A 27,306-nucleotide genomic window follows, 5' to 3' on the forward strand; every position below is an offset into this window, starting at 1 on the left:
GCTACAGCCTGCAATTTGGTCATCTCTGAGGCTGAGGTACGCAGATGTTTCCAACGAGTGGACAGTCACAAGGCTGCGGGGCTAGACGGCATCCGAGGGCGAGTACTCAATATGTGTGCGGCACAAATGGCAGGTGTGTTTACTGGCATTTTTAATGTCTGTCTCTCCCAGTGTAGAGTGCCCTCCTGCTTCAATTATCCACCATTGTCCCTGTACCAAAAAAGACCAAGGTAACACTCCTGAATGACTGGCGTCCTGTTGCACTCACCTCAATATAAGCAAATTACATCTGCAGCTTGCTACCACCCAAACTGGACCCCCTACAGTTTGCCTACTGATATAACCGATTGACAGACGATGCAGTAGCCACTACTCTACATACCTTACTTATACATGTGAGAATGCTGTTCTTGGACTACAGTTCAGCATTCAACACCATGGTTCCATCCAGGCTTGACAAGAAGCTTAGAGACCTTGGCCTTGACCTTGCCTTATGCAGCTGGATCCTGGACTTCCTGTCGGATCGCTGGCAAGAAGTAAAAGTGGGCTCCCTCTGACTCTCAACACAGGAGCCCCTCAGGGCTGTTACTAAGTCCCCTCCTTTACAGCCTGTATACCTATGACTGTGTCACCATCCACAGCTCTAATCTGCTAATTAAATTTGCTGATGACATTACATTAATTGGCCTAATCTCAAACGATAACGAGGTGGCTTACAGGGAAAAAGTCATCTCTCTGACACACTGGTGTCAAGAAAACAACCTCTTCCTCAATGTCGCAAAAACAAAGGAGCTGATTGTGGATTACAGAAGAAATGGAGACGGGCCAACCCCTATTGACATCATTGGTTCTGGTGTTGAGAGGGTAAGCAGCTTTAAGTTCCTTGGTATCCACATTACCGAGGATCTCGTGGTCTGTACACACCAGCTGTGTGGTGAAAAAGGCACAACAGCGCCTCTTTCACCGCAAAACAGAGCGTTTTTTTTCTTCAGCAGTTTGATTGAGGCACGTTTGTGCAGGCACGTGGACCAGCGGGAAGAATTTAAAAGGAGAGCGTTTTTTTTCTTCAGTTTTATCAAGGAATGACTGCACAGGCATGTATGCGTTAGCGAGTTAGACCAGTGGGAAGAAATCAAAAAGAAGACAACTTTAGAGTGGGAGACAGAGTAGAGGGAGTCGGAGTAGGAGGGCTTTTGCTCAATGGGGCTTCAGCAATAATGGGTCGAGGTGAGGTAAGTTATTTGTGAAGAATAGGATGTCTGCGAGGCCAGTGTTCTATGCTTGGTGTCAGAAGTGGGATGTCCAGGAGACTCCCAGCCTCCTGTGCGGCCACATCTGTGCTAGGGGCATCGAGCTGCAGCTCCTTAGGGACTGCGTTAGGGAACTGGAGATGCAGTTCAATGACTTTTGTCTGGTCAGGGAAAGTGAGGAGGTGATAGAGAGGAGGTATAGGCAAGTCGTGACACTGGACTTCGGGAGACATAAGTGGGTAACAGTCAGGAGAGGGAAAGGCATGTCAAATACTAGAAAGTACCACAGTGGCTGCCTCCTTAACAATAAGTACTCCTGTTTGAGTACTGTTGGGGGTGGTGGTGGGGGGGGGTGAGGAAACAGCCTACCTAGGGAAGCAACAGTGGCTGTGCCTCTGGTACAGAGTCTGGCCCTGTGGCTCAGAAGGGTAGGGAAAGGAAGAGGATGGCTGCAGTGATAGGGATCTCTATAGTTAGGGGGTCAGATAAGTGACTCTGTGGATGCAGGAAAGAAACATGGATGGTAGTTTGCCTCCCAAGTGTCAGGGTCTGGGATGTTTCTGATCATGTCGACGATATCCTGAAGTGGGAAGGTGAACAGCCAGAGGTCGTGGTACATATTGGTACCAACAACGTAGGTAGGAAAAGGAAGTAGGTCCTGAAAACAGACTACAGGGAGTTAGGAATCGTAAACACAAAATAATCTGCAGATGCTGGGTTCAAAGCAATGCTCACAACACGCTGGAGGAACTCAACAGGTTGGGCAGCATCCGTGGAAAAGATCGGTCGACGTTTCGGGCCGGACGAAGGGTTCCAGGGAAGTATACAGCAGAAATGTGGCAAATGTTCAGGGGATTTTTGCATGGCGTTCTGCATAGGTACATTCCAATGAGACAGGGAAGGAATGATAAGGTACAGGAACCGTGGTGTACAAAGGCTGTTGAAAATCTAGTCAAGAAAAAAAGAAAAGCTTATGAAAGATTTAAAAAAAAAAAAAGGTAATGATAGAGATCTAGAAAATTATATGGCTGGTAGAAAGGAGTTTAAGAATGAAATTAGGAGAGCCAGAAGGGGCCATGCATGAGAAGATCTTTGCGAGCAGGATTAAGGAAAACCCCAAGGCATTCTACAAGTATATAAAGAGCAAGAGGATAAGACATGAGAGAATAGGACCAATCAGATGTGACAGTGGAAAAGTGTGTATGGAACCTGAGGAGGTAGCGGAGGTACAATGAATACTTTGCTTCAGTATTCACTACAGAAAAGGACCTTGGCGATTGTAGGGATGATTTACAGTGGACTGAAAAGCTTGAGCATATAGACATTAAGAAAGAGGATGTGCTGGAGCTTTTGGAAAACATCACGTTGGATAAGTCACCGGGACCAGACGAGAAATGATCTTTGCATCATTGATGGAGACTGGAGAGGTTCCGGAGGATTGGAGGGTTGCAGATGTTGTTCCCTTATTCAAGGAAGGGAGTAGAGATAGCTCAGGAAATTATAGACCAGTGAGTCTTACTTCAGTGGTTGATCAGTTGAAGGAGAAGATCCTGAGAGGCAGGATTTATGAACATTTGGAGAGGCATAATATGATTAGGAGTAGTCAACATGGCTTTGTCAAAGGCAGATCGTGCCTTACGAGCCTGATTGAATTTTTTGTGGATGTGTCTGAATACATTGATGAAGGTAGAGCAATAGATGTAGTGTACATGGATTTCAGCAAGGCATTTGATAAGGCACCCCATGCAAGGCTTATTGAGAAAGTAAGGAGGCATGGGATCCAAGAGGACCTTGCTTTGTCCCACAGAAGGCAAAGAGTGGTTGTAGACGGCTCATATTCTGCATGGAGGCTGGTGACCAGTGGTGTGCCTCAGGGATCTGTTCTGGGACCCCTTCTCTTCATGATTTTTATAAATGACCTGGATGAGGAAGTGGAGGGATGGGTTAGTAAATTTGCTGATGACATAAAGGTTGGGGAGTTGTGGATAGTGTGGAGAGCTGTCAGGTTACATCAGGACATCCATAGGATGCAAAACTGGGCTGAGAAATGGCTGATGGAGTTCAACCCAGATAAATGTGAGGTGGTTCATTTTCATAGGTCAAATATGATGACAGGATATAGTATTAATGGTAAGACTCTTGGCAGTGTGGAGGATCTGAGGGATCTTGGAGTCCAAGTCCATAGGACGTCAAAGCTGCTGTGCAGGTTGACTGTGTGATTAAGAAGGCATACAGTGTATTGTCCTTCATCAGCTATGGGATTGAGTTCAAGAGCTGAGAGGTAATGTTACAGCTATGTAGGACCCTGGTCAGACCCCACTTGGAGCACTGTGCTCAGTTCTGGTCACTTCATTTACAGGAAGGATGTGGAAACCATAGAGCAGAGGAGATTTACAAGGATGTTGCATAGATTGGGGAGCATGCCTTATGAGAATAGGTTGAGTGAACTTGGCCTTTTCTCCTTGGAGCGACGTAGGATGAGAGGTGACCTGATAGAGGTGTATAAGATGATGAGGGGCATTGATTGTGTGGACAGTCAGAGGCTTTTTCCCAGGGCTGAAATGGCTAACACCAGAGGGCAGTTTTAAGCTGATGGAAGTAGATACAGAGGAGTTGTCAGGGGTAAGTTTTTTTACGCAGAGAGTGGTGAGTTGCGTGGATTGGGCTGCTGGTGACTGTGGTGGAGGCGGATACAATAGGGTCTTTTCTTTCTTTATTAGTCTTTTTATTAATTTAAAAGAAACATAAGTACAAACAAGAGGAGAATTATCCCAAATATATATATCTCAATATAAACTGAGATTAAGATAGACATTATCTAAATCATACACATTGTTAAGCTAGTGTAAAATATATAATAAAAAAAAGAAACCCGCGATTCTCCTCTTACCAGTTCATGAAAAGGAAGGAAAAAACATTGAATTTTAAATGAAGAGAAAAAAAATCCCCACTGCACTATATAAAAAAAGAAACACACAAAAAATGGGACTGGGCAGTCCATTTTGAGGATACAACCAAAAAAAAGACTTCCTGATCAAATCTAAAACTTCAAAAAAAAAATTGGAAGAGTAATAAATCAACTTAAATGAAAATATTGAATAAAAGGTCACCAGATTTGCTCAAATTTAAAGGATGAATCAAATGTCCGACTTATTTTCTCTAAACTTAAACAGGACATAATGGAGGAGAGCCAGTAAAAGACTGTAGGTGGATTAGGATCCTTCCACTCCAATAAAATGGCTCTCCTAGCCAATAAGGTCGAAAAGGCTATCATACGTTGAGCGGAAACAGGAATATTTCCTGCTTCCGATGGGATAATCCCAAAAATTGCCGTAAACAAATTAGATTGTAGATCCAGATCCAAGACTTCTGTTAGCATTTTAAAAACATCTCTCCAAAAGTTATCTAGCTTTATACAAGACCAATACATATGAGTTAAAATGGCCACCTCAATATTACATCTATCACAAATAGGATTGATATTGGAAAAAATATGCACTAGTTTATCCGTTGACATATGGACCCGAAGCACTATCTTGAACTGTATCAAGGAATGATGGGCACAAATAGATCGAGTTATTAACCAAATGAAAAATTTTACTCCATTGATTATCTGAAAATGACTCTTGAAATTCCAATTCCCAAGCATGTTTAATTTTATCATTAGATATCATTCGTGTGTTCAATAACTTTTTATGAATTATAGCTATCAACCCTTTTTGAAATGGTTTAAACTGAAAGAGAGCATCTGTCATATTAGGTGGATAAGCAGAAGGGTAATTTGGCAACAAATGACATAAAAAATTCCTAATTTGTGAATATCTAAAAAAGAGTACATTAGATAAATCATATTTATGCACTAACTGAGAAAAAGACATTAAACAGTCCCCTAAAAACACATCTGAAAAAGTTATTATTCCCTTAGTTTTCCAAGTTAAAAAGGCCTTATCCAAAATTGATGGTTTAAAAAAAAATTGAGATGGATATTACTAGAAAGAATAAAATTATTTAACTCAACATCTACGAAACTGAAACCAAATTCTTAATGTATGTTTAATAATGGGATTAAAATCTTGACTACTAATCTTAGAAAACAAAAAGGGAAGAGGAGCTCTCAGTAAAGAGGCCAAAGAGTATCCTTTCACTGAGTTTTCCTCTAATTCCAACTATGAAGGACATTCATATATATCTGAATAGTGAATCCAAAAAGTAATATATCGAATACTAATTGCCCAATAGTACATTCTAAAATTAGGCAAAGCCATGCCACCATCCTTTTTTAATTTCTGCAATAAGGGTTTGCTAAATCTGGGATTTTTATTGTTCCAAATATAGGATAAGATTATAGAATCTATTCTGTCAAAGAACTTTTTAGGAACAAAAGAATAGGGTCTTTTAAGAGACCCCTGGATAGGTACATGGAGCTTAGAAAAATAGAGGGCTATGTGTATCCTGAGGTAATTTCTAAGGTAAGTACATGTTTGGCATAACATTGTGGGCCGAAGGGCCTGTATTGTGCTGTAGGTTTTCTGTTTCTTTCACCTCAGATGGTTGAGGAAGTTTGGTACAGGCCCCCAAATCCTAAGAACCTTCTATAGGCACACATTTGAGAGCATCCTGACTGGTTGCATCACTGCCTGGTATGGGAATTGTACCTCCCTTAATCTCAGGATTCTGCAGAGAGTGGTGCGGACAGCCCAGCATATCTGTTGTTGTGAACTTCCTATGATTCAGGACATTTACAAAGACAGGTGTGTAAAAAGGGCCCGAAGGCCCAATCACAATCTAGTCCAGCTGCTACCATCCGGGAAACAGTATTACAGCATAAAAGCCAGTACCAATAGGCTCCAGGACAGCTTCTTCCACCAGGCCATCAGTCTGATTAACTCATGCTGACTTGAGTGTATCTCTATGTTACGTTGACTGTTCTATTTATTGTAAATTATTATAAATTACTTTGATTACACATTGCACATTTAGATGGAGGCGTAATGTAAAGATTTTGACTCATGTACCTGAAGGATGTAAGAATTAAATCAATTCAATTCAGTTCATGTACGGCAGCTCATCAGAGGCTTTCTTCAAATCCAAGTACACAATATCCACCAATTCTCCTTTGATTATTCTGCTTGTTTTTCTTCAAAGAATTCCAACAGATATGGCAGGCAAGGTGTTCCCTTAAGGAAACCATGGTAACTTATGCCTGTTTTATCATGTACTTCCAAATACCCAGAACCCTTATCCTTAACGGTTGACCACTATCTTCTCAATCAATAAGGTCAGGCTAACTGGCCTATAATTTCCTTTGCCTCTCTCCCTTCTTGAAGAGTGGAGTGACATTTGCAATTTTCCAGTACTCTGGAACCATGACAGAATATAATGTTTCTTGAAAGATCATTACAAGTGCCTTTGCGATCTCTTCAGCTACCTTTTTTAGAACCCTGGAGTGTAGTCCACCTGGTGACCTTCCCAAGCACTGTCTCCCTAGTAATAGCAACTGCACTTAACTTCTGCCCCAACATTGGCATACTGCTAATAAACAGTGAAAACTAATGCAAAACACTTAATTTTCTAGTGCTTCAATATCTACTCTTGCCTTTCTTTTACTCTTTGTATGTCTGAAAAAAATTGGTATCTTCTTTGATATTATTGGCTAACTTACCATCAGATTTCATCTTTTCCCTCCTTTTAGCTTTTTAGCTGCCTTCTGTAGGTTTATAAAAGCTTCCCAACCCTATTACCTTCCTAATAAATTTTGCTCTGTTATATGCCCTCTCTTTTGCTTATGTGTTGTCTTTGACTTCCTTTGTCACCTATGGTTGCATCATTCTTCTTCATCTTTGGGGCGTATCTTTCCTGCACCTTCCGAATTGTCCCCAGAAACTCCAGGGATTGATGTCATACCTGTTGGTGTCTCCTTCCAATCAACTTTGGCAGGCTTCTCTCTCATGCCTCTATAATTCACTGCCTCCTAAGGGTCCCTTTACCTTAACCTCCTTAATTAAATCTGATATATTACACAACATTTAATTCAGAATAGTTTGTCCCTCTTGGGCTGAACCACAAGCTACTCTTAAAAAGCCATCTTGTAGGCATTCTACAAATTTCCTCTCTTGGGATTCAGCACCAACCTGATTTTCGTGATCTACTTGCATATTGAAATACCTCATGACTATCATAACATTGCCTTTTGACATGCCTTTCCTAGCTCCCATTGTAATTTATACCCTACATCCTGGCCACTGTTTTGAGGCCTGTATGTAATTCCTATCAGGTTCTTCTTACCCTTGCAGTTGCTTAACTCTACCCACAAGGATTCTACATCTTCAAATCCTGTGTCACCTCTTTCTAAGGATTTGCTTTCATTTTTTTTTTTATCAACAGAGACATGCCACCCCTTCACACCTGCCTGTCTTTTCAATACAGTGTGTATCCTTCAATGTTAAGCTCTCAACTATGATCTTCTGTCAGCCACAACTGAGTGATCTCCACAATGTCATACTTGCCAATCTATAATTGAGCTGCAAGATCATCTAGATTATTCTGTACTTGTCACAGTTTTCGATTTTTGTCCCCATGTTACACTGCAACTCATCCCACTGATTGCAATTTAGCCTTCTCACCTGCCTGTTCTTCCTGGCAGTATCACTACACATTGCATCCTCAGCCCTATTACTCTAGTTACCAAACCATGCCAAATTAATTTAAACCCTCCACAACAGATCTAGTAAACCTGCCTGCAAAGATAGCAGTTCCGCTTGGCTTAAGGGGTATCCCATGCCTTTTGTACAGGTCATACCCTTCCCCAAAAGAGATACCAATGATTTAGAAATCTAATATCCTGCCTCCTGCACCAGTTCTTCAGCCATGCATTCATCAGCCAAATTATCCTCTTCATACCCTCACTGGTGCATGGCACAAGCAGCAATTTAGAGATTACTAACCTGGAGGCCCTGCTTTTTAGCTTTCTGCCTAACTCTAAATTCTCTCTTCAGGACCTCCTCCCTTTACATACCTTTGTCATTGGTGCCAATATGTATCAAGACCCAAACCGAGATGTTCCTGTCCCTGGTTCCTAGGTGGCAGCATACTGTCTTGGGTGTCTCTTTCATGCCCACAGTATCTTGTCTACTGCTCTAACTATGAAATCCCCTATCACTACTGCAATCTTCTACCCCCTTTCCCTTCTGAGCCACAACGCCAGACTTGATGCCAGAGACCCAGGTGCTATGACTCCCCCTAGCATCCAAAGTGGTATCCTTATTGTTGAGGGGAGGTCACAAGTGTACCCAATGCAGGCTGCCCATTTCTTTTCCCTCTTCTGACAGGGAGGTACCTGACTCCTGCAATTTAGGGTGACTATCTCCCTGTAGCTCCTATCTTTCACCTCCTCATTTTCCCATATGAGCTGAAGTTCATCAGTCTGCGGTCTGGTGCAGATGTGGTTATCTGGGAGGTTGGAGATCTCGTAGAATTCCCACATCTCTCTCAAAGAGCAAAACGTAGCCCCTGGAGCCATTCTCACTGCATTAACTATGCACCAACAGATGAAAAATGAAGAAGAAACTTGTCTCACCCAAGCATGTTGAGCCAAAGCCTCCCCAATCCAATGCTGATACACTCTAGCAATGGCTGCTGTGCTTGTCCCTATCTTACTTTTTATTTGTTCTTGCTAATGAATTTCAATATGATTAGGCTGCAGGAAAAAGCCAAAAGCCTGTGTGGAGCCACCTCTTTCGATGGGGTTAGGCTGCTGGGAAAATAAAAGTATTCTTAAAAGTATATTCAGTTGAAAGCCAATTATCTTTATAAACAAAAGTAATAAGTATTAAATAGATGTGTTTGTGGCGGTAATTTTAATTACATTTAAATAAATCTGCGTGCATGTATGTGTAATGTTTCAGCACCACCATCAGTGTTGGTAAATCACAGTTCCTGTTGACAACATCTATATAACTTAAATAATCAGAACGTTAACAGATGTATTTAATGTATTCATTCAAAACAATGGCACCTAATTTGTTTACTGCGTATGACAGTGTCTATTGAACATTTAAATTCAAATGCAGTTCAGATTGACATACTTTCAGAATTAGCTCAATTCCCACATATTTAGGAAAGCAATTACAGTTGTTCCCTGCTTTTCGAACATTCGCTTTACAAAACCTCGCTGTTACGAAAGACCTACATTAGTTACCTGTTTTCGCTAACAGAAGGTGTTTTCACTGTTATGAAAAAAGGCAGTGTGCCGCGCACCTCGTGCCCCGAGCAGCCAAGCTCCTCCCCTGGATCTGCATTCTTGCTGGCATTGCTTAAACACATGCCTGTGAGCAGCCGTTAGCAAGACGAGTTCTACGGTATTGGAAAAGCCTAAAATAGCTCGTAAGGGTGTTACACTTAGCGTAAAACTAGACATAATTAAGCGTTTCGAGATAGAAGAAGATGACCTGCCTGCCCTGATGGAAACAGGCGACGATGAGATGACACCCCAGTGTCCCACCTCCCCAACCCCCGGGCCACGGACTGATACATTGCCGCAGAGAATGCACTGGTAGCCGGGACGCACCCAATACATCTTTAAGAAAAGAGCTGAAATAAACAAGCTAATTAATTAGGTGCCATCCGGCACGTAAATGTCAGCCCAGATCAGAGGCGATTGCTGATTGTGTTGCCTCTGATCTGGGCCGACATTTACGTGCCGGGAGGCACCTAATTAATTAGCTTGTTTATTTCAGCTTTTTTCTTAAAGATGTGCTGGGTGCGTCCCGGCTACCACTGGACCGCTGCATTCTCCGCGGATAAGTATCGGTCGGCGACCTGGAGGGTGGGGACCACTGCACCACCCTAACCTCTGATGACTCAGCCTAACGCACTATCATCAGTGTGCTCGGCGCTGTCTTCCCGATTCCCGTAAGTGATACTACACTGTACATACATTATTTCTACTTTATATAGGCTGTGTATTTTTATGTGTTATTTGGTATGATTTGGCAGCTTCATAGCTTAAAGGTTACTGGAGAGAGTGTTTTTGCCGAGAGCGCTTGCGTGAGATTTTCGCTACGGTGGACAGTGTGGCAATGATTGTGGAAAAAAATGTATTTCTACTTTATATAGGCTGTGTATTTATCATATCATTCCTGCTTTTACTATATGTTGCTGTTGTTTTAGGTTTTATGTGATATTTGGCATGATTTGGTAGGTTATTTTTTGGGTCTGCGAATGCTCACAAATTTTTCCCATGTAAATAAATGGTAATTGTTTCTTCACTTTACGACATTCTGGCTTACAAACCGTTTCATAGGAACGCTCTACCTTCGGATGGTGGGGGAAACCTGTACTCTTAACAGAATAATGCCTGAGATGGTACTAAGTTGAAAAAAAGTGCATCATAAATTTGGAAATTTGCAATTTAGAAGAATGAGAGGGAATTTTATAGAAAAGTGATAAAATTATGAAAGGGGAAGGTAAAATAATGGCAGGGAAAGTTGTTTCCATTGGTTGGTGAGACTTGAACTAGGTGACATAACCTCAAGGTTTAGGGTAGTAGATTTAGTATAGGGATGTGGAGGAACAGCTCTTCCCAGAGGGTAGTGAATTCCCAGAGAGGGCATGCAGGAGTGAGATAAATCAGCTGGTTGAGTGTTGTCGCAACAACAAGAAGCTTGCACTCAACTTCAGGAAGACCGAGGAATTGATTGTGGACTTAAGGAAGGAGAAGTCAAGGGAACACAGTCGGGGGATCAAATGTGAAAAGTGTGAACAGTTTCAAGTTCCTGGGTGTCAACATCTCTGAAGATCTACCCTGAGCCCAACATATTGATGCAATTACAAAGAAGGCACTGCAGTGGCCTCAGCAATGCTTTCCTTGCTGACAATCCCATTATCATCCTGCTTCTCTAATGTTACCCCCGTTCTCTGACCTACTCTACCAGGCTTCATTTTGAACAAGTTGTCTTTAGGTAGGTAACTCTTGGTAAATTTTATTAGTCACTACTTTCCTTATGAATTATAAACTATCCTTCACTGTGAGAAGTTCCCACTTGAACAAAATTTACTGTCTTTTTAATGTAACAATGATCCAGAAAAAGATCCCTATGTAGTAGCTTTCCACAAGTGTTTCCTTTCTTATTTCCCTCATGTTTACAAGAATGAATCCATAGCAGAACCTGAGAGTGACCTAATTAACATAATAATGGACTGTCGAAACTTCCATACATGTGTAGAAAGAAAATTACAATGAAAATTGAATGTGGGTTCTCATAAGCTGAGACAGGATAGATTAATTGACAAATAAGGAAATGGCAGATAAATAATTTTGATCTGTTTTCATGAAATTTCCTGGAAATTGACACAATGCCTTCTGTTCTGTGGGGGGGGGTGCAAACAAGGGGTTTGGCGGTAATGGAAGACTGAGAGAATTTAGTATTTGTAGATAAAAAAGTGTGGGAGAAATGAGATGGGACTGAAAGCCAGTTAATTCCTAGCATCTGATGACCTGAATACCAAACTTTTGAAAGCAGTAGCTGTCAAGATGATAGATGTCACCTTTCAGAATTCCATAAATCTTGATTTTAAGGCAGCAAATATAATTGTGTTACTTAAGACAGAAGGAGAAAATAACAAGGAACTACTAACACCAGTTGTAGAGAAAGCTATTAAATATGTGTTTACAGGGCACTTAAAAAATAATTATGTAGACAGTGTCAATATAAGTTGGAAAGGGGAAATTGTATGTGACATATCTAAATACTTGTGATGGTAACTAGCAAAATAGATAAGGGTGTCCTAGTGATGTGGTGTATTTAAACCTTGAGAAGGCTGCTATTGTGTCACATTGGGATATCAAATAAAATTGAAGCACGTGGACTGAGGGATAAACTGCTGGATTTGGACAAGCAGAAAACAAATTAGGAATAAAAATGTTATTTTCTGATTGGAGAGTTGGTGCTGCAAGATGTGGAGTTGTTGTCCAGGTATATTGATGACTGGGTTGAAGGGGTCAAAAATTGTAGTAGTGGGAGTTAGTTAACTTGCAACAGATTTGGTCATCTATCCAAACCCAAAACCAGAGGTAAAGTAGAGGAGGAAGGCAAGATGGGGGGAAAAAAGGGGATAAGACTAAATATTTTCCAGTTTGGAACAGAGCAGAAAAATGACATTGCACCTGGAAAAAGTTCAAATATATCAGAATTTTACTCTGCTGATCTAGACTTCCCTTCTTAAACTAAAAAAAAATCTTGATATGCCCTTCTATTCAGAAAAGACTAAGGTTTTAATAAATTTAGGACAAGTCTGGATTTACCTTTTTATCACGTCTTTCCAAGGTAGTTTTAGATAATTCAGTCACAGGTAAATACAACCTTCTTTAACGTTTTTTTATGGAGCTGAAGTTTATTGAAGAATCTCCAGCACAGGTATTCACAACTTCACTCGAATAAGTCCATGCCATTGTGCTCCTTAAGATTCTTCTCCTTTCTTTCTCCATTTCATCCTAGCAACATTTTTTCTACTAATAGAATGCTAGAAACCTGAAATATTAACTCCTTTCCTTTACAGATGCTGCCGGACATAGTGTGTATTTCCAGTATTTCTTTTATTTTCAATATTTCATGTGGTTTATTGGCTATTGGCCGGCTGGTGGTGTAGTGGCATCAGCGCTGGACTTTGGAGCAAAGGCCTTGCATGCTTTCCATCCGTGCTGGGTTGAGCATCGAGCTAGCAACTCGGCCTCGTAAAAATAAGGAAGCCTGCGTCCCGATGACTCCATTCGGAGTTAAGGGCTTTCTTCTTCATTGGCTGTTGCCAAAATGCTTACTGCTTCTGATACTACCAAATGGTGAATGGGTGGTTTAAACAAGGAATTTTTATTTTAGTTGAAAAAGTCTATATTTTTATAATTATGGCTTTAGGTATAACCACCAGTACACCAAAAATGGTGAATACTTTGTTCTCAGAGGCACATGCATTGAGATAGTTTTGTTTCTAATCGTTTTGCCCCACTACTGTCAGCTACTCTTTTATGAGGTTTCACGTAATAACCCTGTATGTGGCAGTAATTGTAATAGTGTATTTTTTAATCTTAATGGTTTCTTCTGACATTTTAAATAAAGTTTAATTGAGTGTTGAGTCTTAAAATTTTTATCTTTTATGAACTAAATATTCTCTGGCTGTTCTTTTTTGATTTTGTTGCATAGGGAGATGAAAATAAGACATCAGTGAGGGATCGATTTAATGCTCGGCAGTTTATTTCATGGCTGCAGGATGTTGATGATAAATATGACAGAATGAAGGTAATTGTGTTTTTAATCCTGTATGGTATCGTTCCTGATTTTTCAGAAAGAAGAAGTGAAACTAGAATCTTAGTCCTCATAAGTTATATTAATTTCCACAAGTGGACTTTTCGTATTCTCATCAAAGTTCTTCCCTCCTTTGAAAGTAGGATGCCACGGTAGCATAGTAGTTAGTGCAAGGCTATTACAGCTCAAGGGGTTGGAGTTCAGTTCCAGCGTTCTCTGTAAGGAGGTTGACTTCCTCCCTGTGAATGCATGGGTTTTCTCTGCGTGTTCCAGTTTTCCACAGTCCAAAGACATACTAGTGGATACTAATAGGTTAATTTGTCATTGTGAATTGTCCTGTGATTTGGGTAGGGTAAAGTAGATGAATTGCTGAGCAGTGTGGAAGGGCTTAATCCACACTGTATTGCTAAATAAAATTTGAAAAGTAAAAATGTTCTTTCTTCTTTAAAAGGAAGATTGCAAAATCAATTTATGCAAAAGTAGACTTTTTTTCTGGGTATTTTAAATCTGCCAGTCTAAAGCTGGTCATTAACAAGAGGAAATCTGCAGATGCTGGAAATCTGAGCAATACACACAAAATGCTGGAGGAACTCAGCAGGCCAGGCAGCATCTATGGGTGTTGGGGGGAGAAAAGTACAGTCGCCATTTTGGGCTGAAACTCTTTGGCAAGATTGGTCATTGTGAGCTTTTGAAACTCAAGACATTGATTTGATAAAATGGGGCTTTAGCTTGTAATAGTAAGCAGCATGGTAACTTAGCAGATAATGTAACGCTTTGCAATGTCAGCTTTAAAATAGGGGTTCAATACTCGGCTCTGTCTGTAAGGAGTTTGTACATTCTCCAAGTGACTGCATGGGTTGCTTTCGGTAGTGCAGTTTCTTCCCACATTCCAAACACGTATGAGTTAAGGATTAGCAAGTTGGGAGCATGCTATGTTGGCACCAGAAGCCTGATGACACTTCTGGGCTGCGCTTGGTGTGTGTTGGTCACTGAAGCAAATAACGCGTTTCACTGTATGTTTTGATGTACAAGCAATGAATAAAGTTAATTTTTTATCTTTAATCTTTTTTAAAATCTGTGAGCAAAGAAAATGTTAAGATTTAAGTTCAATGACAAAATGACATGGGACAGAATGCAAATGTTCGATTTATTGATCATAACTCTTGAGTTTCATTTTTAGAAGTTGTTACTTGAGTATTTGCTGTATGAAAATTCAAATGGATACAACAGAGTGGAGCATTTTCTACCTGCGATGTACAATTCTCATTGTAGTTTTAGTTAACACATTATTTACCTCGAGCTTCACCCACTTCAAAAATACACCAGTTGCTAGGTAGTACTTTGGAATTAAGAATTATAAACATTAAATATTTTTTAAAAACAGAGCAGCAAGGCTGAAGGGAAATAAGAAGAACATATCTGTTGAAATTGATAGACCATAGAAAACTGAGTAGTAATAAGCCACATTAAAAAAAAAAGCAGTTAATTTCTGATAATCTGTTTTGAATAATTAAGTACTTTATCAAATGGATAGGTGGGCCTAATCACTAAGTCCAGTCCTGAAACACTTTAGTATCTGATAAATTTGTCAAATCATCCTAACAAATGAAACATTGATGTACATTCATTGGCTATTTGGTGTCCTGGATGAATTAATTGGTTTCTATTTCCATTATTGCGCTTGTTAACCAAATACTGTACACCTTTCTTCAATCAAGAATTGCGAATGTTGGGGAAAATGTCTTCGTTAGTGGATAGAAGTAATTCTTCAAAATTTTGACTGTTAACCAAAATTTTAGTCTTTATCATTTTTCAGCAATTGATTTGCATTAATCAGGGTCATCCACATAAAATTGTGATTTGCATACAAAAGGAAGATGAAAAAACTAATCTTTCAACCATAATTTGTAGGAGCAGTTGCGTTTTTAAAGGTGTACTATTTAAAAAAGCATGGAGATCATTATGCTATGGCATTGTTAGTTTAAGTACTGATATAAAGCATCAATAATTTGGAGGGGTCAAATTTGATCCTCAAATCACCTTATTTCCAGGATAAACTGGGAAGCACACAGTTTATTTCCTTGAAAGAGCAAAGGAAAAATACGATAGTATGAAAATTTGGTGATATTTCTCCTTGCAGATAGCCGTAAAGACCACTCAGATTGTTTTGTGGACAGACCCCCTACCGTTACGAGAGCATACATACCGGCTGCACAAATATATGTTGAAAACAAACTAAAATGCTTGGAAGTTAAGTCCATCATAGAAATACTTGTTTGTAAAATAAAATGCAGGGCTAGGATTAAATGATGAATTCCTATTAGGAGTTTTTTTTAGTCTGTTATATCAAAGATTACAAATATAGAGTATTATATGCCAGCAACACACATCAAAGTTGCTGGTGAACGCAGCAGGCCAGGCAGCATCTCTAGAAAGAGGTCCTGACAAAAGGTCTCGGCCCGAAACATCGACTGTACCTCTTCCTAGAGATGCTGCCTAGCCTGCTGCGTTCACCAGCAACTTTGATGTGTGTTGCTTGAATTTCCAGCATCTGCAGATTTCCTCGTGTTTGCGTATTATATGCCAGATGGGCCTAATAGCTTAATTCTGCTCCTATGTCTCTTGGTCTCAACTGATTCTATTTCGAAAAATGAAAACTTGAGTTAAATTTCCTTTTCAGAAAAACATTTTGTTACTAATGCCTTTTAATTATTTTTTTCTTTGACAGACATGTTTGCTAATGCGGCAGCAGCATGAAGCAGCTGCACTGAATGCAGTACAACGTATGGAATGGCAGCTAAAAGTACAGGAGCTTGACCCAGCTGGACATAAATCTCTGTGTGTCACTGAAGTCCCTTCCTTCTATGTGCCAATGGTTGATGTGAATGATGACTTTGTGCTTCTGCCAGCATGACAGTGATAGCATGTGGTTTATGACCATTTGTGGCACAAGTGGGATACCTCCCAAAGGAACATTATTTTGAGTTTTTTTTTCTTTAAAATCCTTAAGTGCTGCTTGCTAATGATTCCCTGTTTCATGAGGAGGAAGCATCATTGAAATTATAATTGCACTTTTCACAGATTTTAGATATCACTTCTGCAGGGAAGAAGGATGTCAAGACAGGTCAGTGGTTCAGATATAATAAAACTTAAGCAACTATAGCCTGCACACCAACTGGAAAGTCGCAGGCCAAAGGTTGTACGCCCACATTGAAGTGCAGAACAATAGGACTCAGCGTAACTGGTAACTGCCATATAGCATTGCCCTTTTAATCATGTACTATTTTGTTGCAATAGGGAGGCAATGACAATATAGTGGTGTATGTTGGCATTAACGATTTTAGCTTCACTTTAAATAATTATTGGAAAATAAGTAACAGTATTGCACATCTCTACTTTTGTCAGACTAGTTGAATTGGTTGGGTGATCAAATGTGTACAGTGTGGTCAAACTTCATTTTCATTGATCAGAATTATCAGGTCACAAGTTGGACTTTTAAGTGCATTGTGAGTTGTTATAGATTTAAAGACGTAAACAGGTAAGATTTTGGAACTTGTAGATATTTTGTTTTAGGGAAAAAATAATGTTCAGCCTACTTAACCCGTCATGACTTTACATGCACTCTGAAGTTCATGGTGATTGTATAATGCAAGCTCTGCGTGTTGGCTGCAATCCTGTTACTGTTGTGAACAAGATCAACTCACAACGAAAAACCCTGTTGAAGCTTTTCTTTGGTAGGGCCACTGAGTGTGTTTTAATTCTTTTCTCTTCTATCTACCCTTTAATTTTTGGGCATTCACTGCTTCTCTGGTAGAGAGCACCACTTGACACTATAGAGCCAATACTAAATGGTTTTTTAAAAAATAAATCCCTTAAATCCTGTACAGTTTTTTATATACATTAACCAGTGTACTGTGATGGCAATGGCTGCCTTTAGATAATTTATTTTGCCACACATTACTGCACAGTTGTAAATAAATACTCATACTGTAATATCACTCTTCAGAGCTAAATGTATAGAAGAAATCCTCAGATGTACAGTTTTTTTTAGATGGCACTTTCATTTCAATTTGGAAAAAAATGGGCCAAATAATTTGAAAAGCTCATTGTTTTACTGGTTAACCTTGGAAAGTCACATCTCCGCAATGGAAGAGATTTTTGTTATGGCTGCAACAAAATTTATTCAGTTACTTCAAATTTTACACTAAGTTGCAAGTGTGGAGTAGTTCTTTCAACTTTTTATTATTCAGCTGTGTGGTTTATTTGCTAAATATTTTCATGTTTACATAAAGGTAAAACTGCTGCACAGTAAATTTAAAAGGAAGCACTGATTCTGATTCAGTATATAAATTAGTTTGATGACAAATGCCATGTTAGTCACCTGTGACAAGTAGGTATTTGGCATTTGATATGCCAGTGTTGCCTTTGAGAGGTATAAAACATCTGTTTTTTTTATGTATGCCCAACAGTAAATTCATCACTCGTAAATAGAGCATTTACTTTCCCACCTACTGATACTTACTGGACAAAGATTGGGAAATCTGAATACTAATCCTAGTTAAAATGCTGTTAAGGCAATGGAAAATATTCTTTTTCCTATAAATTTTATTGATACATAAACTCTATCATTAAGGAGAATTATTGTAAAAATTAAGTAGGTCCGGTGCACAATGTATTTGGTAAATTAGTATAAACATTCAAAGACGTTATACTTGTTGACATCTACTGGATTTTCGAACCCAAACTGATGCACAGTTTAAAATACCTGATTACAAAGCAAATTTCTTCACATCTATTGACTTTTGTTGAAGACAAAATCATCATCTTACTCAGGGCAAATAATTTGTTCCCATTCAAATCTTCAAAGAAACTTCCATTCTTCACACCTGTTAATTTTTTGATGGAATTATATTGCCCAAATAGCAAATCTTAACCACATGACCAACTGCAAACTGTAAAAGTAGTGCTGCTACTGCACTGTATTACAATAGCTATTGGCTGTTTTATTACAGTCCTTTTAATTATTATAATCTTTTTTAAAAATAGGGGAGCTAACATTATATTCTGTGGGTTCATGACTATTTTTGAACTGTTGTAAAAGTGTACCTAGACACCAGTTATCCTTCATATATTTAAATTAAATCTGTTCTTTTTAAAATTTGTTTGAATGATTCTGAATATTTCAAGACTTGCCAATTAGTTTATTCAAAGTGAAAGGTAGTACAGTGAAACATTATCAATGCTTCATGTCAATGCAGTGTAATCATTCAGGTTTGCAGAAGACACAATCTTCAAAGGTGCCTACGTTATGGGGACTTAATATGGAACTGGTTATTTTTGTTAAAGGTCTACATTAATGGAAAACTGAAATGTATTGAGTGCTGTGCACACTGGCTTTTTTGTAGTGCAGTATTGTAAATTCAATCTTTTTCATTTTACCAAGGGCATTATCTTATTTCTAGTACAATTATGTGTTTTGAACTACCTGATTACTATGATGGCTCAATGTTTTCCTTTTGTGAGACATACATATGCAGAATGTCCTTTAATTGGTGCCTGGAAATTATTGAAATTTTATCCAGGTAATTATTATTGAATAGAAAAATAAATATAAAATTTCAGCAAAAAAAAAATCTGATTGTTTACACTAACCTCAGTCCGATTCCTGTTCTGTACTGTATTTTGATTAGTTGTACTTTTTTTGGAGAGTAAATGTATTGTAAATCAGGCACATGTTATCTCTGTAATGTTAGCAGTTGAACTGCGTGCATTGTGTACCATTTTTGTCAACTGGATCTTTGAATGTAGGGCTCAAACAGTGGAGCTATTGTATCCATATTTAAATACTAACAAGTGAATGATAATCAACAGACTGACAGTTCATTAAAATATCTTTCATAGCAATTGGATAGAGTGCAACTGAACTAAGTGTTGCTAGACTTCAGTTAATATTGGTCTGATTGTGACATTTCCTTAAGTTGAGGGAAACCTACTCGTCCCAGGAAAATGTACCTCATGTATGTCTCCATACAATTAATTAGTCAGTCCCATAGTGTCAAAATTGGCAAAGTTTAGCTATTTTATGTATACTTAAGTACTTTTTTCCCCCCAAATGATCTTTTGCTTTTGGAGGAGATGGGTATTTATAAAAGAGTTAATGGCTTAATGTCTAAAATTTAGTACAATTTGCACCATGCCCATTACAAGTCTTCCCTTCTTTAACCAACAGTTTAATTGTTTGAAGCCTATTTTAAGAACTGACAAAACTTGCATAAGTCTACTGAGGTGACTCGTGACAGCCACTATTTGCAGGAACCCGAACTAGCTGCTTTAACGTATTTCTCTAACAACTGAACTTTCCTACAAAGAATGTTTTTTCTTCCCTCTGTCAAGTAACTGGTGTGCACTGTATTCCATTTTGGAGTTAGCTAGCAATTGTGGCATTCTTAAATCTGCAGTCTTTTATGCCATTGATCTGTGAATTTGTAGCTCAGATATTGCATGCAATGTCACAGTGCTTTTGGGAATGCATAATGTCACTATCACATTAATATATTTAGGGTTGGGCACGGAATGAGAATGATGCAAGGTAACAAAGAATAATTACAGACTTTTATGCTAATTACAAAAATTGTTTGAGCCCTACTTTAATTACTGAAAATGATATATGTTCATAAAGCATGGAAAATTATTCCTTGCAGAGATGTGCAAAAAGCTTGTATTTCCTGTCATGGTCACTCAGTTTTAAACAATGGGTCTCTGTCATGGTACGGTATAGTATCCTATTACAAAAGGCAATATTCACAAGTATTTTACAATTTTATATTGATTTGTGAAAAGTAAAGTGAGAAATACCACTATCATGTATCTCAATAGGACTAAACTTAAGTATTATTTTCTTTATTCATTACCTTAATTTTTCCATAATTATTAGCTAGCCCCTACAGTCAATATAATCGTAAATGAAAATTCATGTCATATTTATATCCTTACCTATAACTGCAAGATCACATTTAAACTGATTATTTTTGACATTTAATACACATGGAGCATGCATACTTTTACAGTGGTTTATTGTTGAAGAATGGTTCCAGTCTTTGTAGGTGCATAAACATGAGTAATAAGACTACAGATAGCACTAATTCTCTTGCATTGCAGGAAGTTTGGTAAATTAAAAATCTGGTATGAAATTAAGAAGCAAGGTGAAAAGATTTTTGGTTGTATTACTATTACCATCTTTCTGCCATTCCTGATGGCCCCTTTTGACATTTAATGGATCATTATAAAAAATCTTTTAAACTTTCCATAATTAAACCTGTAATAGTCAAAAACAACTAATATTTTTTCTCTATTTATATAAGCAGCTTAAGTTTTATAAATGTGTGAATTGCAGAGCCATATGTGTGTGTGTGTGTATCCTTCAAAACCAGCAAATGTTACAGTTGTTAATGTCACCTGTAGAAAATGGCTAAACAGCTTTAGATTTTTTTAAAGGTATGTAAAATTAGAACATTATGATATTCTTTACTTGGCCTCTCAAAGGTGGGACTTGGTTCCAAGCTTCAAGAACACTACTACAGTACTGGGAAAGTTTAAAAAGCCCAGCACTCTGTCAATTACCCAGACTAATATTTTAAGGTGACCAACAATGATAGTCCAAAAATTTTGCACACCTCTAACTATAGGGCGATAAAACTTTTTTTTTCTTATTCTGATACCTGTGGTATATGGAGTGAAGTCTCAGATCTGTAAATGTTCTTGCATTTGTATGAGACATTGTACATAACTGTAAATAACATTAAGTTCACACTCTCCTCTTTGTAATAGTAAACTGTGTAGAATGTTTTTTTTTAAATAGAAAGCAGTGGCAAACATGCCATCGGTGATGTAACGATGTAATTTTTTTGTACAATTTAGGTTACTTGTGTACATATTGTTTGGCAGTGCGCCACTGCAGTACTGTCACTAGCTGTATGAGTTCTTGCAAAAACAAATGTTATTTTCTACAGTTGCATGTACAGAGAGAAGAGAGATACTGTTGTCCCTCAAAAATTATGTTCGTAAATAAATGAAAATAAATCAGTGTTATGATTATTTTCTTTAAATCCTGTCTTTACCAAGTTTTTCACTTAACATCCCCATTAGTTTTAAACCACTTATTTACATTTTGTCCTGTTTAACCAGTTGCATGTTTGAAGGAATAACTCAAGATACTTGGAATGTTTAAGAGCATTCCAATCAACAAACTGTTCCTTGGATTAATAAATCTTGAAAATGATACTTCATAAACAGAATTAATAAGGTAAAAACAGAAAATACCTGAAATATTCTGCAGGGCAGGTACCTTCTAAGAGGATAGTACAGACATCCCACCTCTCCCGGAAGTTCTGGGAGTCTCCCGCATATTGATGGCGGCTCCCTGATGCCCGGCAATTATATACAATATCCTGGAAATCGATATTTTTGAGAGGGAGAGCAAGTATCCTGATTGATCTCTCTTCGTGCTAAGTAGACCTATCAGTTTTCTCTGTGGGTGGGCTTTACGGTCGACCTCAAAAATAATGACAGTGTTGCTCGCTGCACTGTTTGCAACAGTGACTTTTCTATTGCCCATGGTGGGTTAAAATGTAAAAGTCTTGTTGAGGTGAGTTTAACAGGTGTCATTGGTTCATTAGCGTAGCTAACGTTATTTAAACTAGCTGGCTAGCTGCTAAGGAGCTACTCTATTGATGTCCTACGTGATGAGGCCAAACTCCCTGTAGACTTGCTTAAAGTTGTAATAGAATAAACATGATAATATAAGTACATATTTTAATGTCACATTTTCTGCATATACCCAACTTGGTTTACAGATTAGACAAAATCACTAAACAAAGTATTACAAACACCCTTGGAGGTCGACTGGGGGCGGGGGGGGGCGGCGCATGATATGGGGTTGCGGGGATGCTACTTCCCTGGAATGAGTTTTTGCAGGGTGGGATGTCTGATAGTACATTGATGTAAAACATTAATTCTATTTACCTCTGCATGTACAGTCTTACTTGCTGAGTAAATTTCCAGTGTCTGACTTTTTTACTCAAAGAATTAAGTAGCTGTAGTTTTGTAGTCTTTTTATTGATAACCAGCCTTGTACATATGATCTATGCTACAAGTAGAACACTGGAAATGAAAATTATAAATAGACAACCCAAAATGCTGGAGGAGCTCAGCAAATCAAGTCTGATGAAGGGTCTCAGTCCAAACTGTTGAATATTTATTCCCCACCCAGAGATGTGGCCTGATTTGCTGAGTTCCTTTAGCACTTTATGCATGTTGCTCAAGATTTCCAACATCTGCAGAATCTATTGTGTCTAAAATTATAAATGGGTTGTGTAAGGAATGGTGTACATGCTGTTTCTGTGTTGGTATAGTATATCTGCTGTCAATGAACCAGTCAGACTGAAATTTGCTGAATTAAATCCTTCCTTGAACTTAGAATTTGCATTAAAACAACTTCACGTTGACATAGAGGAAAAATGAACTCAACATAAGGCATTAACAGAAAACATATATTTAAAGAAGTTATTGATTTAATTAACAGTGAGAATTATTTGATACATTGCTGCAAAATCTTAAGCACATTTTACATTCTGCAGTCATTTGTAGTGTTGGAATGGAGAGCTATTTTTGAGTTGCAACTGCAGGTGATGCAGTTTATACCATTTTCTCAAGTCCCTTTGTATCTCTGATTTATGAATTCACTATTTAAAAATAATCTACATCTTTATTCCTTCTACCAAATGACATGACCATATACTTCCTTATACCTTATTCTATCTGCCACTTTGCCCACTCTCCTCATCTGTCCTGGATATTCCTAAATATTGGGGTTGGATGGGCTATTCCCACTCATTACTGTCTGCCAGTCATCCTGTATTGGAAATAATCCTTTCAACTGAAGTAGTGATTCACTTACACCTTTTCTAATTTAATCCACTGCATTCAGTGACCATGGTATGAACTCTGCACTGGAGAAACAAAATGCAGATTGGGCAACTACTTTGAAAATACTTCTGTTTAGTCAAGGGTCACTGAGTTCCCAACTGTCTGTTACTTTAATTTGCATTCCTCTCCTCTGATTTCTTGCATTGTTCCAAAAAAGCAGAACCTTATCAGGATGAAAAGCATTTCAAATACTTCCCAGTCGATCAGCTGCATTAGTATGGCTTCTTCCATTGTAAAATGAAAATGTTATTACTTTTGCTGTCAATTTCCATCCTGCTTTCCATTTCTAGATTTCTCTGTCTCCATTTCAGGGATAAATTGGCAATAAACATCCACTATAGGCTACCTTGCTTCCATAGCTGTCTCAACTATACATCTTCCAATCCTAACCTCATTAAGGACTCCATTCATTGTTTCATCTGTCCATGATGATGAGGCTTTACAGATAAACGTTGCTGGTATATCTTGCTTATGGATAGTCCTTATTGAACACTGCTTCAGAAAGTGAGAGGGATGTTGATGGATGTGCTGGAACTTTTGAAAAACATTAGGATAGGTAAGTCTTGACTGGATGGTATATAAACCAGATTCCTATGGGAAGTGAGGGAAGAGATGGTTGTGATTTTGGCAATGATATTTGCGTCCTTACCAGAAGATTGGAGGGTGGCAAATGGTTCTTCTCCCCTCCCCCCCCGTTCAAAAAAGATAATAGGGATAATCTGGGAATTATAAACTACTGTGTTGTAAGTCAGTGGTGGGCAAACTGTTAGGGTTCGAGACAGGGTTTATGAGCAATTGGGCAAGCAGTCCAAATGTAGATAGTCAGCATGACATTGTGATGGGCAGGCTATGCTTCATGAGCCTCATTAAATTTGAAGAAGTAATCAGACAAATTAATGAAGGTAAAGATGGTAGGTTCATTCAGAAAGGAGGCTTGAGAAATTTGGCTGCTTAGATTCGTTATTTGCTTGCCCACTGAAGGTACAAGATGGTAGCAGATGGAATATATTCTGCCTGGTGATAAGTGACCAGTAGTTTTCCATGGGGATCTGTTCTGGGATCCTTGCTCTTTGTGATTTTTTATAAATTACTTGGAAGTTGAAAGGTAGCCGAGTTAGTTTGCAGCTGACACAAAGGTTGGTGGTATTGTGGGTGGTGTAAAAGGTTGGCATAGGTTATAATGAAACATTAATAGAATGCAGACCTGGACTGAGAAGTGGTAGATCGAGTTCAATGTGGAAAAGTGTGAAGTAATACACTTTGAAAAACTGAACTTGAAGGCACAGTACAGGATTAATGGTAGGATTAATGGAGGTCCACTTCCATAGATCCCTCAAAGTTGTTACACTAGTTGATAGGATAGTTTAGAAGGTATATGGTATGTTGGCCTTCATTAGTAAGGGGACTGGGTTCAAAAGCTGCGAGGTGATGTTGCATCTCTATAAAAACACTAGTTCAGTTCTGGTTTCTTCATTACAGAGAGGGTGCAGAGAAGATTTACCAGGATCCTATCTGGATTAAAGATTATGTCTTATGAAAATGGATTGAATAAACCAGGGCTTTATTCTTTGGAGCAAAGGAAAATGAGAGATAACATGATTCAGGTGTTTAAGGTAAGAGGCATAAATTGAGTCTACAACTGGAGATTATCTTTTTCAGGGCAGAAATGGTTGATATGAGTGGGTATAATTTTAAGATAATTGAAGGAAAGCATAGGATGAATGCCAGAGTTAGATATTTTTTACAGTAGTGGATACATGTAATGTGCTGCTGCTGGGGATATTGATGGAGGTAAGTACATTTCATCGTTGTGCCTATGTGGTTGGAAAAGAATCGATTGACCTTGGAAAAGCTTAAAAGGTCAACAGAATGTCATGGGCCGAAGGGTTTGTGCTGTGCTATGTTTCTGAACAGTAACTTCATGTCTACTAAGTTGATACAGCCCCTGACTGCATCCAACCCATTTTCCGTATCTACCCTCACTGCTACTGGAGAAAGCAAGGACAAAGTGCCCCTGGTTTTCCTCCTCTCCCTTTCTTTACCACCTCGCATACACCACATTCAGCAGGTGATCCTTCCGCAGAGTCCACTAGCGGACAAATCTTCACTTCCCATTTCAGCATTTTGAAGAGACCATTCACTTCATTTAATCCTATGGTTTATGGTACTTTTCAGGTAACTGACAAATTCTTCCTACGGCTACTGCTGCTTTGCTGGCCGACTTTTTTTTGGCATTTCTGATTTAAACCATGTGCAGTATTCTACATCCTACAGCTACATTAGTACCCCGCCACCTTCCCTTTCTTGAGATGCAGGAAAACGGGAATCAACTAATTAATACGCTTTCGCCTTCGATCAGCCAGCCCTAAAGATAATTAGGTCAGATTTGTATTATTTAGAGTTTAGAGAAACCGCAGCTGACCTTGTTAAAACTTTCCCAGGACAGATAAAAAGACGATATTTCCCTGGCTGAAATCAGAATTATCATCACCGGCATATGTCGTGAAATTTGTTAACCTTTTTGAGGCACCGCTCCTTGAAGATATCTTGGATACTCCGCATGACGGAGCTCACTAATGTTACAACTCTGCAGCTTCAATCCTGTGCAGTACGATCATCCCGGGGTGATGCAGCCAGTCAGAATGCTGTCCACCGTACATCTCTGGAAATTTGCGAGTGTTTTAGGTTCAAACCCAATCTCCTCACTCCTACTGAATTGAAATTTCGCCACTGTCTTGCTTCTTTATAGCTGTATTGCCATGTTGGCACCAGGTTAAGTCCTCCGAGATACTGATACCCAGGAACTTGAAATTGCTCACTCTCTTCACTTCTGATCCCTTTATGAGGATTGGTTCGTGTTCCCTTGCCTTACCCTTTCTGAAGTCCACAATCAGCTCTTTAGGGAGTGAGATGAAAACAAAAGTCTTAGTATTCTCTACATAGATAGGAGTAGGAGTAGACCATCTGGTCCGTCGAGCCTGCTCTGCCATACAGTAAGATCATGGCTGATCTGGCCATGGACTCATCTCCACCTACATATATGCTCGGCCCATCGAGTCGCAACCATTGCATTCAAAATAATGGAACGATGTCAAGTTATTGATGGAAGCAGAAGTTAGGACAAGAAAATGGAGTCAGTAGATCATCTGCCATCACAAACACGAGAAGGTTTTCAGATGCTAGAGATCCAAAACAACGCACACAAGACGCTGGAGGAACTCAGCAGGCCAGGCAGCATCTATGGAAAAGGGTTTTCAGCCGACGTTTCGGGCCTAGCCCCTTCTTTAGGACTGTTTACTCTTTTCCATAGATGTTGCCTGGCCTGCTGAGTGCCTCTAGCATTTTGTGAGGATCTACCTTGCTTTTTTCATTGGCACTCATTCTGTTTTACTTTCCCTTGGTGTCAGCGTCAGTGGGCATTTCTCGTCCTGTCTCTCCCCCCTCTCCCCCCCCCCCCTACAAATGCCTGTGCTTTTGCGTGAACTGCAACTGTAGCTGTTTCTGGCGATCTACCTCACTCCACAAAGTCTGTCCGGCCTGCTGCGTATCTCCCGTCTCCACTTTTTATAAAATTCTGGTACGACCTTTTGCTTGGCTTTGCTTTACGAGCTCTGCCTGGTCTTAAGTATGAATGCAATAGTAAATCTTCAGTAGTTCTGATTTACTGCGTATTAATTGGGTTCAGCCAGGTAGAAGTAGGTCGTTGTCCATTCGGGTGCGTGTTATAATGTTATTGTTTTATTTCAATAAAATCTGAACATTGAAATTGCAACTCT

General features: G+C 39.0%; 1 protein-coding gene across 1 annotated transcript in view; it reads left to right on the forward strand.

Moving 5' to 3' along the window:
• ankrd11 (ankyrin repeat domain 11) overlaps positions 1 to 21,629 on the forward strand; it is a 187,114-nt gene extending 165,485 nt beyond the window's left edge. Inside the window, exons 12-13 of the mRNA XM_072279752.1 lie at positions 13,445 to 13,540; positions 16,275 to 21,629. Of these exons, the coding sequence (XP_072135853.1) occupies positions 13,445 to 13,540; positions 16,275 to 16,460 (282 nt within the window). The 3' untranslated portion in view covers positions 16,461 to 21,629. The remainder of the gene's footprint in view (positions 1 to 13,444; positions 13,541 to 16,274) is intronic.
• Positions 21,630 to 27,306: the final 5,677 nt, after the last annotated feature.

Source organism: Mobula birostris, chromosome 15 (genome assembly GCF_030028105.1).
Source record: "Mobula birostris isolate sMobBir1 chromosome 15, sMobBir1.hap1, whole genome shotgun sequence".
Lineage (NCBI taxonomy): Eukaryota > Metazoa > Chordata > Chondrichthyes > Myliobatiformes > Myliobatidae > Mobula > Mobula birostris.